Source organism: Mastigoproctus giganteus, chromosome 8, assembly GCF_048544385.1.
Source record: "Mastigoproctus giganteus isolate SK-2022 chromosome 8, ASM4854438v1, whole genome shotgun sequence".
Classification (NCBI taxonomy): domain Eukaryota; kingdom Metazoa; phylum Arthropoda; class Arachnida; order Uropygi; family Thelyphonidae; genus Mastigoproctus; species Mastigoproctus giganteus.
In genome coordinates, this window is record NC_143582.1 from 87,756,727 (window position 1) to 87,775,926 (window position 19,200).

The following is a 19,200-nucleotide window of genomic DNA, read 5'->3' on the forward strand; positions in this document are numbered from 1 at the left end:
CATGTCATATCATTGTATTTGCATGTATAAAATTTTCTAAATGGGTATTGTTTAAAGTTGATGATAAAACATAAATTGTTCCTTGCAGGAAAATGGGTAGAACTGGCTATAGGTTTCCCTAATACTAGGAAATAGTTTATCTGGCCATGTGCTTCTTTTGAATTATAAATATTTTATTTAATGTTATTTATGTGTTTCACTGTTAAAGTTACCAGAGTTTCAGAGTTAATTTTACATATGAATGAATCATCTAGCTAGGTTGTTCTGAAATATCATTGAAAGCTTTTATAACCACAAATACAAATTTTTATTGGTTTGAGCATAGTTCTAAATTATAAATCAACTTTTATTTTATGGCCTTTCCTTAATTGGTTGCAAGTTATCATGTCTTATTATAAAATCCTTCCAATGGTTGAGCATAAATAACATATATCAGTTTATGGGATTCTTGTAGGTTACATATGCCATGCCTCACTTTAAATTTGCACATTCTAAGAAATCCAAAATAACCCTCTAATGACGAATTCAGATTTTTTTTTCTTTTCAAAAAAAAAAAAAAAAAAATTACAAAAATACAAGGCTTCTTTTTGGTTCCCAACCAACTTAATGCAAAATCCAGTACTTTTACTAGATTTTTCCAACTCATTAAGAGGAAGTTACTTCATAAAATAAAGTAAAAAGTTAACAAAAATAATAAAACTTTAACTTTCAAATTTGTAACTCAGCTACATCAAATGTGTCTGCAAACATAGAAATTTTTGTGTCTGCCTTGTTAAAACATTAAAATTATATTTTCATGTTTAATTGAATGCAGTATAATAATTCAGTGAAAAGAAACTTAGTTCATAAGAAATTTATCATCATAAATACATATTGTTTTCTGAATATTGTGTACCAGAATTCTGACTACAGAAAAGCAAATGACAATAAATAAATTCATAAATAATGACTAATGATACTATTATGTGGTTTGTTTATAACTAACAACCACAACAGTTATACACACAATCTGGTATATACACATACTTTTCTTTTGTACCCACATGGATAATATTGTACACGCAATGTACAAAGCTTTTAATCAACTTAAATGAAATATGCAATAGGAAGATTGTGAAACAATAGATTACTAATAGTGTTGAAAATTTTGTTTAAGACAGAATTTAAGCCTCAAAATCTATTTTCATTTCTCATAAAATACCAAAAATGACAAACGAAAGCCCAAAAGGTTAGGACGGAAGTTTGAAGGGAATGCACTTATAACAAGTGTTATTTGACAAAAAGTGCAGGTGCTTTCACAGATCTGATAGATTGTTGTTGATATATTTCTCCAGACCATGCTCTTGGGGTAGTATTGAAGTTCTGGAAGTTATATTTTCGTGGCATCAATAAAGAAGGTACTGGGTCTGCTTGTTCAGGTTTTGATTGTGGAAGGTCATACAGTAATACCTCTGGCATGCTGACTGGAATAGCAGAACTATCTAGAAATAGAAAAGAATATGCCATAAATTAAAAAGTTGCAGAAATTTTGGTACAATTTTCAAAATTTTATTTATTCTAAAAAAAATTTAAAGTAACCTTTTGTCTTTGTTGGTGTAATAAATTTCCAAATTCTGTTCATTTTCTATAATTTGTAGAAATTTTCTAGGAATATACTGTAATTATCTGGTTGAGCACCAAATAACACAAACAACTTGGAGGAAGTGGGGAAGGAAGTTCACAGTACATACAAGGTTTGATCAGGCAAATGTTGCAAAACATTATCAACATTGCATTCAATATTCTTCAGTGCAATCTCCTGCAACAATATATTTGGGCTCACATCTGGTGTGTATGGGCTTGGCAAACCCAGGGTCCTGATCTGGATATCATCATTCTTCTCTTTCTTGCTTTCTTGGTGATTCTCTTTTACTTCTTTCTCTCAGGGTAATGTGGGAAATTTTTTTTTTTTTTTTTTTTTTTTTTTTGGCTGGTGCAGCATAAGCCTCAGACTTCCTTGCACCATATGGCTAATAATAATAATAATAAACTAATTGTTTTCCTTTTGTGTCTTGTTTTAATTTTGAGAACAGTCAAAAGTCACAATAGTGACAAATAAGGTGGAAGCAATAAGAATGTTTCTGTTTGTCATATATTGCTAAGCAGCAAGTAATATGTGAGAGCACACTGTTGTGTTGAAGGAGCAAAGCATTTCATCATTTTACATGTCATTTGTGGCAGATTGCATATCAACAATTTGAAATCTTTTTGGAAGTAGGCTGCATTAACAGTGATGCCTCAGAATTCAAATTCTGGTAATACTATCCCATCAAAAATTATAATCAGAATGACCTTCCCATGTGATTTTGACTGGTGCAGTTTTTTTTTACCCTGTCATTGGTGATTAAATTTTTCATTTAGGTGCTTTGAAACTTGATTTCATTCATAATATCTATGGCTGACCTTCTAGGTTTGCAACAAAATTTTATTTTTGGACTTTATTCACATTTTGTAATTTTCAGTGTATGTGACAAATAAGGAAAACAAGTGTTCACTCAAACCAGTTTTTTACTAGACAAATTACATGTTATACTACTACAACGAAGGTGTATCTCCAGACTTGCTCTGCTGTGTTTGTAGATATTAGAGAGGCTTTCAACAGGTGAAGTATGGCATTCTTGGTGGCACAAGCTCTGCGCTGTATATGAAGCTTGTTTTGAAATGTCTATGGGCAATCAAGACAAGTTGTCAGTCCTAATTTCTGTTATGGTACTTGTGGATCAACATTGGAGCAACAGTTTTGTGCTGGTCACAAGTATATGCCTTTTATTATTCCTTGAATAGAGAAAGAGCCCTCAAACCAGCATGATACTGCTACTTTTGTATGGTGGGTATATCAAAGTTTAAGAAGTCTGTGGATCATAAAGCTGTAGTGTATCCCAACATACCATATTCTGTTATTCCAGTGGTACACAATGAGCTGCCAATTCCCAGTTCACCTTCCAGAGAAGAGTCTTCAGAACTTGGATGATGAATCTGGTGAACAGGATAACTGATTCCACCTCAAAGCTTATTCAAGTAAAATGCCACATTTCCCTAATTAGCAAGAATTGGATGTGAGGGACTTGAAGCTAATGAAATCCAATGAAAAACTACTGCCATCCCTTTTAAACAAGATGCCAGGAATACTGCAAACTATCACATACCTTGTTGCTGGAATCTGTTGGATTACTGGATCCCAAATGCAAGACTTTCACATACAGAAAAGATGTTACTTAAGCACATTTTTACAGTTTCAGAATCCCTGAGCTATTGTTTTGATTTGATTAGTGTTTATGAAGAAATTGATATTTGTAACAATCCAGAAGCGTAGGTCTTTTCATAGACAGTTTAAGTAATATTCTGAAAGCTGTGTTGCTTCACAATAGAAATATGAAGCATGTTTTAGAGAAGATTGAGTATGACCAATATATATAAGATGTCCATGGGGACTTCAGGATGCCAGACGTCCTTCTGAGTTTGCAAGGTGTTTTCACTAAGCTCCTTTGTTTTCTTTGCCTCTGGGACAACAGGGCAGTAGGAGCCAGAATTGATTTGCAATTCTGGCACCTACTGCCCTGTTGTACACACTCACCTTGATGAACATTTTCTTTGTTTCAAAAAAGCAATTTCTTGCTTCCACCATTCCATATTAAGCTGAGACTGGTAAAATATTTGTTAAATCAATGATTCCTCAAGGTGACACTTTCAAGTATATAAAATCTGTTTCCAAAATTATCTGATGCAAAAGTGAAAGGTGGAATATTTATTGGGTCCACAAGTTAAGCAGATGTTGGCTTCACAGGAGCTGGGGCACAAAGACTGATGCTGAGCAAAATGCCTGGTAGCTGTTTTGCCTTGTAATGAATGGCTTTCTTGGTAACATTACGAGTGGAATATTATAAAGAATTAGTTGACAAATTGATTGAAAAATTACAGAAAAATGGGATGCTGGGTATCAATCAAGTTCCATCATTCATCTAGATTTTTTTCAGACCAAATTTGGGTAATGTTAGTGAAGAACATGGAATTTACTAGTCTATAAAATGAAAAAATAAAGGTACCAAGGAAGGTCTGATGAAGCTATGATGGGCAACTCTATCAAATTCTTTGTTCAGGATGATCTTGCTGTCCACAAAAGACATACATTCAAATGTACATTTTTAAGGAAATATTTTTAATTAATTGGAGGACTACTTTTTAGTGATTTTTTTTTTAACTACTTGTTTACTCATAGCAAGAGTAATACTCTGTTCAGAAGTTAAACATTGTTAATAAATTTGATAGAGTATTATTATACATTTACTTTTCTTTAATTTCTGGACAAAACACAAGTTGAATTCATTTTTGGAATCAACTTATCCAAATTCAAAAAGAAACACCAAGAAATGCAAATAAGCAGAACCTTTTTGAAAGTGTATTGTAGTTTAATAATATTTTTGTATTCTAAAATTATAAAAATAAATAAAACTGTTATTTTTATATTTATTGTCATAAATTGAGACATTTATTTTTTAAAAAACTATTTACTTGTTGGATAAACCTTGTCTAGTAGCTTTAGTGACATATGTTTATCCTCATTATAAAGCCATGACAAACTGAACACCTATAGTATGAAACATTTATGCACTAACTACTAAACAAATTCAAACAGGGTTTGAATGTGTTTAATAGTTAGTGATCACATAGTAGCTACTTGTTACTATAACAGTTGATAAGGGCGACACAGAATTTGTGCTCGTGGTTTCTCACAGAAAGCCAGGCTAAAACTGAACACCTGTAATATGAAACATCCAGCTGCACTAACTACCAAACATGCTAAAACTCAGGCATGTGTGACAGTTAGTGTATCATTATACTTTGTCATAATCAAAAAGTAGTAACTGCTCTGTGATCACAGCACTCAATTGTACCTCATGGCCTGTTGCTATAATGAATTAGGCTGCAAGGTACACATGTCTGAGTCTTGGCAATTAACAATAAAAAATTAATAAATGCACTTATATTTCAAAGTAATTATAGTTGATGTTGACTTGTGTAACTTATTGAAACCAAGTTGTCACTACCTGAATCTGTGTGTTTGCCATGCTGTGATATATCTTAATTGCAACTCAGAGCTGTCCTTAGTCAAACTGTATATCATATACATATTAAAACCAAACTTTTGTTTTTAATATTTTAAGATATGATATCATAATGCAACTCTAGTTTTAAAAAGCACACTCTCAAATTTTACATAGCTTAAACTTCCTTTAAAACAATTAATATTAAATACCATGAGTACAGAAATACAGAAAGTTCTCGCAATGAGACCAATCAACCTCTGTATTATTGACTTGCATGACACTTATCTGACAGATGTTCTACTCATGTAAAGGTATTAGAAAATTTATACTAATTTCATTAATAATGATAAGAAGGGTATTGAAACATCTGAGGATATTTTAAATAATAAAAATAACATTGAGGTTTCAATAAAATTTATGAGAAATTTTGTGAAATTTTTAATAAATACACAAAGCAAACTGATTTAACAGCAGTATGATCCAATGTGAGCTACCAAGAATGACGGCGTGCATGCGATAGACAAGTGACAATGAATTAAATGAACAATGAACAAAGAGTTCATCTCATACTTGTGTTACCTAAAATTTGAAAATGTTGGTTTTTTTTAACACTGTCACTTGTCGATAGGCACCTCCATAGCCAGGTGGGCAGGAGCAACAGTGAGTAGCACACGCTTCTTGATTAGACTGGGGTTCAAGCCCGTGACCACCAAATACGGAAGATGTGGAAAGGTCAGGGAATGACCACCGCATATCCCCGGAGCAATATGGCCTTAGTTGCTAATGCTCCTAAAAACCAAATAACAAACAACAAACAAACTTGTCGATATACAAATACCAAAAGTTATGTTTCTTTTATATTGCCTTTTTTATTGATTATAAACAAAAGAAGTCTGTTTTCTTAATAGTTGACATTAATTATACAACAGGTTACCATTCAATCATATGCTAGAGTTTCGTTAGTTATGCTGAGTTAGGGAAATTTTCTCAAATGTCTAATATGAAATGCAGCTTGACTGATGGTAGTAGTTAGTCAAGATTAGTGGCAATGAAGCTTGATTGTCAGGGAACCATCTAATCATATCACAGAGTACTTTTAGTATCAGTATTAGCAATGGCCACATGGCTCCTTGCACTTTATATCGTGCAAGGAAGCCTGTGGCTTATGCTGCACCAGCCAAAAAATAAAATAATATGAAAATTTTTAAAAATAAATAATTAATAAAAGAAAAGGAAATAGACAACCTATGGGTTTCCCTCCATAGGCCAACTGTCCAGCTGACCTTTGAATTTCTCCAAACTCTCAGCTTCTACCACCCATGTATGTAACTTATTCCATAGTATGAATCAGAGCTATAATACTCAATAACTTATTCCAGTAATTTAACTCACTGGCTAAAATAAAACTTCCTACAATCCAGTCTAAACATCTTCCCCCATAACTTGAATTTATGGCCTCTGGTTCTAGAATCATTTATAACCGTGAAAATTTCATCCTCATTCATTTTACTTATGTCTCTCAAACCTTAAAGACCTCTATCAAGTCTCTAAGGTGTCTAGTTTCCAAGCTGTGCAACCCACATATTCACAGTCTTTCCTCATATGGATGCCCTTTTGCCGATCTCACCTGGTTAGTTACCCGTCTTTAGACCTTTTCAAGAAGCTCGATGTCTTTCTTTAGGTGCAGTCTCTGTACTTGAACACAGTATTCCAAGTGTGGTCTAATAATAGCCTTGTATAATTGGATTATGACGTCCTTATCTACTAGCAAATGTTCGATGAATCATCAATAGGACACCATGGGCCTTCCTTGCAACCTGTCTACAATGTTTGGAGAACTTCATGTCTGTCCGTATCATAACACCCAAGTCTCCTCCACTACTGACTTTAGTTTAACTCCGCCAAGTGTATAAATTATTTTGGGGTTACTGTTTTTTAATACCTTACATTTTTCTGGATTAAAATATAACTGCCAATTTTCTGACCATCCCCGAAGTCTATCTAGGTCACTCTGAAGAAGCTCTGTTTGGCAGTGATCATTAACTACTCTACCAATCTTTATATCATCTGCAAATTTAGACATCATGTCCTCTATCTCTTCATCGATGTCATTTATGAAAATCAAAAACAACAGTGGTCCTAATACTGATCCTTGGGGGAATCTCACTTCTTACATCAACCCAATCTGAGGAATAACCATTTATCACAACTCTGTGTCAACCACCAAATACGGAGGATGAGGAAAGGTGAGGGAATGACCACCACATATCCCCGGAGCAATATGGCCTTAGTTGATAATGCTCCTAAAAATCAAAACAACAAATAACAACAACTCTATGTCCTGCCCTGAAGCCATCCTGCTATCTGTCTAAGGATTTTCCCTGTGATTCCAATCTGATACAGCTTATAAAGTAACTGCTCATGTGGAACTGAGTCAAATGCTTTGCTGAAATCCAAATAAACAATATTGAAATTATTCCCTAAAACCAGCTCACGAGTGACCCTATCAAAATAGTTAACCAGATTTGTTAAACATGATTTTCCCTTTACTAAGTCAAGCTGAGTGTCCTTCAGAATTCCATTTCTATCTAAATGATCCTGAATTCCACCCTTGATCATTGCCTCCATGATTTTCTCTACTACTGACGTTAGACTGACCAGTCAGTAATTTCCCACTTCACTCTTAGAACTGCCCTTATGTATTGGAGATACATTGGCACTTTTCCAATCCAACAGAATCACTTCCGAGTCCAGTGATGCTCTCATAATTAGCGTCAGTGGTTCAATGCACTCACTTGCCACCTCCCTTAAGATTATAGGGTATATGCCTTAACACCAGGTGCCTTACCTGTAGGCTCGAAAGTTTTTTCATTTAATAATCATGTGAAATTATTAATTACATATTTATCAACTTCACTTCCAGAATTTCACTTTGACATAAGGGTTTTTCTTCTGTAAATTTCGATGCAAAGTAATTGTTGAGTTCATCTGCAACATCAGCTGGGGGTATCTAATACTATCCCATGTCCATTACATAAGGGTCCGATCTGGTCTGCTCTTCTCTTCTTTGCATTTATATATGTGAAGAATTCCTTATCCCCACTCTTTGCCATTGATTCCTCATAATCTGCCTTTGCTAGTCTATGCTTTTCTGTGGCGCTATTACAGATTACTTTGTAGATGTTATAGGCTTCAGTACTTTTTATCTCTAACTTTTCCATGCCATCTTTTTCTGCTCAAGAAATAGGGCAACTTCGTTATTTGTCCAATTTGGAATCCTCGTAGAGTATTTTTTAATGGTATATATGCATTCAAGGCTTATGTGATTAATATTTTAAAGGTATACCATAATTCAATTGCATTTGCTCTTGTGCGATATCTGCCCAGTTATTAGAGGCCATGTAGCACCTTAAGGCATCATAATTTCCTTTGCCTTTTAACTACTGCTTCCTCTCTCTCTCTCTCTCCATCATCTACCATAGAACTCTGTGATTACTTCCTGCTACTGGTACCTGTACTGTCAGTCCTATTATGTCATCTGGTGATGATCAGGTCTAGAATATTCTTTGCCCTAGTACTTTCCCTGACATGCTGATACAAATAACAGTCATCTAGTTGATTTTAAAATTTTGTCCCCCATGTGGAGTTTCCTTCCCATTTGCTTCAATCAATTAGAGGCAAATTAAAATCATCCATAATAAGACATTCACGCTTACTTGCCCATTCCATTAGCATATAGAGGCTCTCATCATAATCTTCGCAATCACCTTGCCTGTAGATTATTCCCACTCTCATACCTTTGCTTCCAACTATCTCACACCATACAGATTCTATACTGGCATACGAATTCTATACTGAATCCAGGAAAGCTTTCGTTGCACTCAGGCTGCTTTGATAAGAAGCATGACCCCATAGCCTCTTCTATATGCCCTATCCTTCCTAAATACATTATACATACCATACTGAAACTCATCGTCCCCCATCTCCAGGTGTCACCACGTTTCCAAAAGTCCTGTTATATCAGCGTTACTTGTCCTGACCAGCAGTTCAAATTCACTCATTTTATTAACAACACTTCTGACATAACTGTATAAACAATTAAGACAATGTTCTTGTATAGTTAACTACCCTGATACACCCCTTGAAGCTATTTAAGCTTGCTTCCCTAGCATTAACTACACACTTATTTGAAACGTTTCTGCCTTCAGAACATCTTGCTAATATGTTCTGGTACGGTAACAAACAAGAACTCTTGAGGTATGTGCAAGTTTTACTTTGACCAATATTATCAGATAAATGTGTTACCGTTGTCCCATCCAAACTAGCAATTTCCCTGAACCTTTAGGGTATTCTCAATAATACTGGCAAAAACCCTTGCACTGCCTTTGTTTAAATGTATCCCTTCTCTACAAAACAGATTCCTTCTACCTACTAGTGCTGGCCAAACTGATAAAAATTTCTCCCCAAAAGCCTTGCAGAGTCCTTCAAGTCTTGAGTTAATCCACAAGGCTTTCAGCATATAATCCCTCCTTTGATGTCTGGCAGAATTGCAGATACATAGACGTTGTGACCTAACTTGTGGCATTTCTTCAGCATGGTCCTATATTTGTCTAACAAATTGCCAGATCATGTGTGCTTAATATCATTAGTCCCCACATGATTAATAATATTCTCTTTACCCCCTTAAAATCTGACAATCTGTTGGTGACAACATTAACTGTTTCTCCCAGCATACATACCCTGGTTCTAGTCTGCCTATCCTTATTACAAAAAATATTTAGCATTAGTAGAGGCATATGATGCAAGCAAGTAAACTTATGCAGCATCAGCCCGGAAAAAAAAAAACTTCCGTTCATTCGAAATACCTGTACAGCTCAGCCTTAAATTTAATTAGGTTATCAACCTCCACAACAAGGGATGGAAGTCTGTTCCACCAACCAACTACCCGCTGGCTAAAGGCAAATTTCCGCACATCCATCCTACATCTGTCTTTCCTCAATTTGAATTTATGCCCTCTCAGGTGATTATTCTAAGAGGCAAAATCCCATCAGCATTGAGCATGCTCAAACCATTCAAGGCTTTATACACCTCTATCAGATCACCTCGCCGGTGCCTAGTCTCCAGACACTGTAATTTGTAAAACTTAAGCCTTTCTTCGTAAGAGCAACCCTTTGTTCCATTCACTAATCTTGCTGCCCTTCTCTGTACTCGTTCCAGCAGCTCTACATCCTTCTTGAAATGAGGCCTCCAGACCTGTATACAGTACTCAAGGTGTGGCCTGACCTTGCCTTATACAACGGAATAATCACCTCCTTATCCCTGCTAGAAAAATTCCTGTATATAATTGACAAGACACCATGAGCTACTCTTGCAGCCTGTCTGCACTGCTCAGAGAACTTCATATCTGCCTGCACAATTACCCCCAGGTCCTTTTCATTCTTGTTGATACGTTGCTCTGGGGTTGCTGTTTCCCATATGTAGTACTTTACATTTGTGAAGGTTAAATTTCATTTGCCACCTCTCAGCCCATCGGCTCAACCTTTCCAGATCCTGTTGCAGCAGCATAGCGTCAGTAGTGTCCTTAACAACCCTGCCAACTTTTGTATCGTCTGCAAACTTGGATATTAAGCTTGATATACCATCATCAATATTATTTATAAATACAGAAAACAATAATGGACCCAACACTGAACCCTGAGGGACTCCATTAATAACATTAGTCCACGATGAGCAGTGTCCATTGATTACCACTCTCTGTCTTCTCCCCCTCAACCACCCCTTTATCCATAGCAGCAATTTGCCTCCAATGCCACACTGCTCCAATTTGTGCAGCAGTCTTCCATGTGCAACAGTATCAAAAGCCTTTCTAAGATCCAAGTATATAATATTTCCCTGATAATGGAGTCTCCTAATAGAACTAAGTCCTTAAGAACCAGAGTAGTTTGCACTTGTTATTCTGTTCTGGGGCCCAAATCAGGAGTGCATCACTTGGTAGATTACTAGAGTCTTGAATCCTTGACGAGCTCCCAGTTACATTTTTCTCAAGGGCAAAGATTCATTTTTTCAGTGACTCAAATTGTTCTAGCAATGCAGCAAATTTTAACTTAAGATCAGTACACTCTGTACAACAGTGACAAAGAAAAGAATCGCCAGGTGAGCTATAATTATCCACTAGGTTGACCTTTGGATACATGCCACAGATTCTGCAAAGGAAAAAAAAACTCACCCAGGCATTGGCTATTTCCGTATTAGCCATGATGCCCTCTAACAAAGTTTTCAAGGCGGACCTTGTAACAACCATTGTAAAATTTACTAAATATCAATGAAAGTAACTTTCAAAAAATTATATTTATCATATAAAATTCAAACTATTACTGGTTTGTATTAGATTGATATTAGGAAACAGTTTCAAGAAGTGAAAACTTGGGTTGTATAAGGTAGGTCTGCCATTACAATTAACTCGTATCAAATTTTTAGTTAGTCACGATTAGTGGCAATGAAGTTTTACTGTCAATGAACCATGTAATCATATCACAAAGTACTTTTAATTGATATTGCCAAACAGTTTCAAGAAGTGAAACTTGGGGTGTATAAGTTATTTCTGCCATTACAATTAACTCTGTCAAATTTTTACCTATGTAAGACACTTTCCCATGACTGATGTGACTACATCGTTATGGCAACAAATTCTGAACCAAACGTTCCAAGAGAATGCCCATTAAAAAAAAAAAAATGTGAAAAGCAAATCAAACAAAAATCAACAGAATTTATTGGGTAATGATGGTTTTTTTTTTTTTTTTTGTTCTTTGTTGAATGATTAAAGAAGATGCTTATCACTTATGTAGAATAATGTTTTTAAAAGCATCATGGAAGAGAAACAAAGAAAAAAAAACTAGAATTTGTATAATCATGTCTTCCTTTTTTTATTTTTGTTTGACTGAAATTTCCCATCTCACTCAACTCAAAACTTTAATGCTAAATTTTCATGAACAGCAAAAACAAAACTCCATCTTACAAAACTGATGGACAGATGTACTATGTACAGAAAGGGCTATGCCTGACATGTACAATGATTTTTTATACCTTTCACAGCTCGAGGCTTTTGCCCTGTACTTAATTTTGTAACACAGTTGTGCCCCAATTCTATCAGGAACAATCGCTAATTTTGCAAATAAGCAAACAATGGAAAAGCATATTCTGATAGACCTATGGATAACTATTAAGTTATACATAGGCAGAAATTTCACCTGATGTAGTTAAGTGGTCAAATATAAATTTAGTTACACCATTAAAATAACATTATGAATCAGTGCTTTTTATTATACAATGAGAAAATGAACAGTGCTGTTGTACAATCACTCCACAGCCAGAAGGCCCAGGGATAATTATGTAACATCCAGTGAGAATTTAGTGGGAACCAAACTTGGCATTGGTTTAGCAGCATCACATATTTGGATTTTACCCTTCATACAATATCACTTTAATCATCATCAGTTGGCTGATAACAATCAAATACAAACCTGTAATAATTAGATTTTTATAATCAGCAATAACAGGCATCTCCTACTATACAAGCTTTTTATCCATATGAGAATCTAATGTAGCTTCTTAAATTTGATAGTATTTCCCATCATTTAAAATATTTTAAAGATAAAGCAAATTTACCTCAATGCTGAAATACATTAAAATGATATGGCCAACCCTGTTCCACAAAATTCAACAGGACAGGATAATAAAGTATTACATATACATTTTTATGATTTTTATTTCATTGTGCAACTTTTTTCATACCATTATAGCAACTTTGATGACTGTATATGTGGTTTTTTTTTTTTTTTTTTAAGTTTAATGGACAGTCAGCTTTAGCATTAGTACTGGCATATGATGGAGAAAGAAAGCAAGCTTATGCAGCACCAGCCAAAAAAAAAACACTTCTTATTTCACCTATCGATTCCCTCCTTTGCATTCTTCCTTGAATTTGTTTAAACTATCAACTTCCACAATGAAAAATTGAAATTTGTTCCAGCCATCAACCACTTGCTAGATGAAAAAAAATTACTGCACACCTGTTTTGTAACCATCTTTCCTCAATTTGAATTTATGCCCCCTCAAGTGTGTAATCTGAGCAAGAGGAAGAATGCCATCAGCACTGAGCTTGCTCAAACCATTCAAAGCTTAAACACCTCAATCACATCACCTCACAGGTGCCTAGTCTCCAGCTGCTGCAATTTGAGAACTGAAGCTTTTCTTGGTAAGAGCACTCCCCTTTGTTCTCTTCCCCAATCTCACTGCCCTTCTCTGTACTCATTCCAGCAGCTCTACATCATTCTAAATGAGGCCTTTAGACCTGTACGCAGTACTCAAGGTGTGGCCTGACTATTGCCTTATGCAATGGGATAATCACCTCATCCCTGCTAAATTCCTGTATGTCATTGACAAAACCCCATGAGTTGTTCTGGCAGCCTATCTGCACTGCTCAGAGAATTTTATCTGACTGTACAGTTAACCCCAGGTCTTTTTCATTCTCCACTACCTTGAGTGTAGTACCACAGTTGGTATGTTACTCTGGGGTCCCATATGCAGTACTTTGCATTTGTCAATGTTAAGCTTCGGTTGCAACTTCTCAGCCCATCTGCCTAACTTTTCTAATCATGTTGTAGTAACATACTGTTATTACTGTCATTAATAACTCTGCCAACCATTGTATCATCTGCAAACTTGGACATTAAGTCTGATTTACCTTCATCAATATCATTGATAAATATAGAAAACAACAATGGGCTCAACACTGAACCTTGGAGGACTCCCATTAGTCCTTGAAGAGCAGTGTCCACTGACTACCACTTTCCATCTTCTCACAATCAACCACCCATAGCTGCAACTTGCACTTAATGCGACACTGCTACAATTTGAAAAGCAGTCTTTTATGTGCAACAGTATCAAAAGCTTTCCTGAAATCGAAATATATGATATCAAAATTATTTTTTGCATCCAGTTCCTTTGTGACCACATCGTAGTATCCAATCAAGTTGGTCAGACAAAATTTCCCTTTAACAAACCCCATGCTGTGTCTGAACTATAACTGCAATCTTGTCTAGATGATCCTGCATTACTTCTTTAAGCAGGATTCCATTATTTTCCCTGGAACAGAAGTTAAACTAACAGGTCTATAATTACTTGTGTCTCCCTCTGTGAACTCCAGATAAATTTGCACATCTCCAGTCAGTGGGGACCTCCCTTGAATCTAGGGATGCCCTCATAATTATGGCTAAGGGTCTGCTTACTTTCTTTGCCATCTCCCTTAATATAATTGGATAGATCCCATCCACTCCAAGTGCCTTTTTTATGTTTATCTTCAACAATCTTCCTCATTTATTCATTCAACTGCCGTTTTCTGGAACAACCTTCCTTCATACGTATTTCCTGAAAATTACAATCTACAGAAGTTCAAGTCCAATGTCAACAGATATCTTCTTTCATCTTCTCAACCTCCAACCCAAGCACGGTACTAAGTACTATAGGTTCTAATACCTCTCTTGTTTGGGGTTCACATAAAAAATAAAAAAATTAAAATATCTCCCTTATTTTGCTCTCAGTTATTACAAAATTCTTTAGCTCCCTGTTAGAGTTTGATAAACTTCTGGCCTCCACTTCCCTAGAAAATTCCTCATATGTGAATGTAGATGTAAAATACTCATTTAGTTTGTCAGCTAGCTGAGCAGGATCATAAAGAGTCGAACCATCGATATCAAGTGATCAATCTGATTCATTCTCTTCCTTCTAGAGTTTACATAAGTAAAGAAATCTTTGCATCCTTTGCCAAAGTTTTCTCATAATCTGCCTTTGCTTGCCTTTCCTCCTTTGTGACTTGATTACAGAGTAGTTGATATCTACTTCTGTGTTGCCTGATAACTTATATGCATCCCATGCATTTTTCTTCTCTCCCATGAGTCTTATTAGTTTATCTAACATTCATTTACTCTTAAACCTTGAACAGTATTTCTTAGTTGGTATGAAAAGCCTAGTAGCTTCCATGATTAATTTCTTGAATGCTTCCCATTTAGAATTTGCTGTTGGTAACATTATCAGTTGGTCCCACTGTATAGAATTTAAAAACTGTGCTTATGTTACACCCAAACTAACTCAACATTGCACTGGCCACCCATGTCAACTGCATTCACTGCCTTAGATTTTATGCTTTTCTTAACAGCATATACCCTTCTCCCTTCCAATCCTGTTTGTCCTTTCTGTACACATTGTACTCCACAAATTCTAATTCTGCATTCCTTATATCTGTGGGATACCACGTCTAATATCCCTATAATATCTGCCTTTGATGTCTTGACCAGCACTTCAAATTCATTGAATATATTTACTATGCTCCTAGCATTGGCATACATGCAAATACACATGCACCTGTTCTTACTCTCAGTTGCCCTAACACAGCCCATGTATTTATTTGTTCCATGATGACTCCCAGCAGATCTTGAAATTATTATTATTATTAGCCATATGGTACAAGGAAGCCTGAGGCTTATGCTGCACCAGCCAAAAAAAAAAAAAAAAAATTCCCCGAGTTACCCTGAGAGAGAGAGAGAGAGAGAGAAGTAGAAAGGAATCACCAAGAAAGAGAAGAATGATGATATCCAGCTCAGGACCCTGGATTTGCCAAGCCCATACTCACCAGATGTGAGCCCCCGGGGATAAATCTCCAGCATCTTTCCTTCCAGACGGCTGCTTGTTCCAATAGATGCAGTGCAAGAATCACTTTCACCTCCGCTTTAGCTTTAGGTGAAATGACTTACTCCTATATAGTCCAATTAGAGTTTTACTATATTAATTTTTATTTATAATTACTTATTAAGTGAATTATTATAGAGCAAAACATAAAAACTGACTTCAGAGAACTAAACTAGCCTTAAAAATCTGAAAAGTGAATGAATATTGAATGTAATATAAAAGGTATGGCCCAAAAAGTTCCAGAATTTTTTTTTCCCTTTTAATCAGTACCTATTCATTTAAATTCTTTAATAATATTAAAGAATATTAAAATAGTATTAGTAGTGGCAAATGAGGCAAGGAAGAAGCTTATAAAGTAACAACTAAGGAGAGAAATAAAAATAAACACTGCCCACCTCATCTGTCCATTCCTTCTAATAATTTGTCATTTCTTCCTTAAATTTATTCAAACTACTTATCTTCACAGGCACCTCCGTAGCCAGGTGGGAAGGAGCAGCAGTGCGTAGCATACGCTTCTTGATTAGACCAGGGTTCAAGCCCGTCACCACCAAATACAGAGGATGCGGAAAGGTCAGGGAATGACCACTGCATATCCCGGAGCAATATGGCCTTAGTTGCTAATGCTCCTAAAAACCAAAAATAACGAACTAACTTATCTTCACAACACCAGATGGAATTTTGTTCCAACAATTTGACATAATGCTTTGATATGCCTTCGGGAAGAGCACCGAACCCTGATGGACTCCAGTAAAAACATTAGTCCAAGAAGAGTAGTGCCCTTCTTGGACTAATTGGTGACAGATTGGTGACACAAGACTGCCTCCCCTCCCCCAATGAACCCACTGTGATTTCCATTGTTAAGGTGATCCTGCAGTATTTCTTTAACAGTTGACTCCATTATTTTCCCTGGAACAGAATTCAAGTTTACAGGTCTATAATTGCTCATGTTGCTCTTTGATCCCCCTTCAAGAGCAGGAGATATATTTGCATACCTCTGATCTAAAGGAATCTGTCCTGAATCCAAGGATGCTCTCATAATTATATCCAAGGGTTTTCTTACCTCCTTTGCTGCTTATTTTAATATAATTGGATAGATCTCCTGTCAGCTCCAGGTGCCTTATTTGCTTTTATCTTGAAAATTTTTTCTTCCATTTTCTTCTCAGTTAATATCAAAATCATTTAGCTCCCAGTTATAACTTAGTGTACTTCCAGTGTTCCTATCCCTAACAACTTCTTCACGTGTGAATGTAGGTACAGAATATTTATTTGGTTTATCAGCAATTTGAACAACGTCATCAATTGGGGCTCATACCTGGTGAGTATGGGCACACCCAGGGTCCTGAGCTGGATATCATCGTTCTTCTCTTTCTTGGTGATTCCCTTCTCTCGCTCGCTCTCTCTCTCTCTCAGGGTAACACAGAATTTTTTTTTTGGTTGGTGCAGCATAAGCCTCAGGCTTCCTTGCACCATATGGCTAATAATAATTGTTATGCCATTTATATCTAGTGGGCCAGTGTTGTTCATTCCTTTCCTTCTATGTTAACATAAGCAAAGATTTCTTTGCATTCTTGGCCGAGGACTTTTCACAATCTGCCCTAGCTTGCCTAACACTATTAGTAACCAGATAGCAGCCTACTTTATACTTACTGTAGGATTTCATGTCCCCTGCTTATAATCATCAAATGCATTCTTTTCTTCTCTGCCACTAATCTCCTCAAGTCGTTTGATGTTCTAAATCCAATTAGGTCTAAATAGGTCTTGAGCAGCATCTTTTGTTGGTATAAAAAGCTTAATAGCATCTATGATTACTTCCCTGAATGCCTCCCATTTAGAATTTCCAGTTGGTATCATCATCAGTTAGTCCCACTGAAAGGAATTTAAAAATTGTCTAAGGCCACTGTAGTCACATTTAAGAAAGCAAAATCCCTTCCCTTGAGAGTGATTACATCTTTAAGTAGATCCCACATCAATATATTATCATCACCGCCTAATGGTTCCTTTATGTGAATAATCTTAGGCATGAAGAGTCACTGCTGATAATCAGAATGTGTATTGCTTTCTCTTATCTCCTCTCTAACTTACTTGTGTAGAAAACAATCCGAATAAATTCAGAAAATTTCTGCTAATGCATGTGTGGCCAACACATGTTCCAGTCAATATCCATTTATAAAATATTCCTACTGGGCCCCTCTACCTGTCTGTGTAGTTGTTCATTTTACCAATCACAGTCATTTGATCTATAGATGACTCCTATTCTCGTTTTAGTTTACTCAATGTTTATGTCACACCAGATTGACTGAACATTGCACGAGCCAACCACATCATCTGGATGCTCTGCCTTAGATTCTGTGTGCTCCTGTTCCATTATTCCAGCCTGCACTCCTTTCTTTCTACACATTGTACTCGCTGTATTCAAATTGCTCATCTCTTTATGTTTGAGTAGCACCATGTTTCCAATATCCCTACCATGCCTGCATTTGATGACATAACTAGTACTTCAGATTCATCAAATTTGTTTACTACACAGTAATACACAGATATAAGGAATGCAGAACTGGAATTTGGGGAGTACAATGTCTACAGAAAGGATAGACAGGATAGGAAGGGAGGAGGGGTTATGCTATTAGTTAAGAAACACATAAAATCCAAGGAAGTGAAGCCAGTCGACATCGCTGGACAGTGCAGTGTCGAGTCAGTTTGGTGTGACATAAGCATTGAGAGATCAAAATTGAGAGTAGGAGTGTGCTATAAGCCTAATGACTCTGATGAGTATAATAAGAAACTGTACAGAGAAATAGAGTGGGCCAGTAAATCAGAGAGTCTTATAATGGGAGATTTTAATTTCCCAGATACTGACTGGAATTTGGGGACTGGTCACTCACACACTAGCAAGGCTTTTGTGGATTTATTGGATGATTGTTTTCTACATCAGCATGTTCGGGACCAGAAGCGGATTAAGGTGGGTTGAGGCCCCGGGTGCAGAAGAAAATATAGGGCCCCTTAAAAAAAAGAGAGATAGGGAAAATAAAAATACACGTTAACCATTTTTTAAATAAATAAAAAATAATATGTACTATTCATGTTTTATTTCCAATAAAATTTGAATATAATATATGTATTATATTATATTCGCGTCTTTTTTCAGGCCCTGATAGATGTCGTTTCATTTTTCTAGCTACCATTGGTAGCCTATCAATGAAAATAAAAATATAAAATTTAATAGTCTGAATGATTAGAATACTAGAGAAGAGATGATTTTTTGTTATAGTGCAATAAATTAATGATGAATTAAAATTCAAAAATTCAGGTGCTGACTTTTACGTAAAAACAGGAATTAATTTTATCTTAATATAATTTCAACAATATACGATATACG

The 19,200-nt window shown here is 35.8% G+C and overlaps 1 protein-coding gene across 3 annotated transcripts in view; it reads right to left on the reverse strand.

Annotated features, from left to right (window-relative positions):
* Nucleotides 1–875: 875 nt before the first annotated feature.
* LOC150081700 (uncharacterized) overlaps nucleotides 876–19,200 on the reverse strand; it is a 222,580-nt gene continuing 204,255 nt past the window's right edge. The window contains exon 8 of one of the 3 annotated variants that reach the window (XM_090378816.1): nucleotides 876–1,481. In XM_090378816.1, the coding sequence (XP_090234942.1) occupies nucleotides 1,270–1,481 (212 nt within the window). In that variant the 3' untranslated portion in view covers nucleotides 876–1,269. The remainder of the gene's footprint in view (nucleotides 1,482–19,200) is intronic. The other 2 variants (XM_090378814.1, XM_090378815.1) reach the window with 2 other exon arrangements.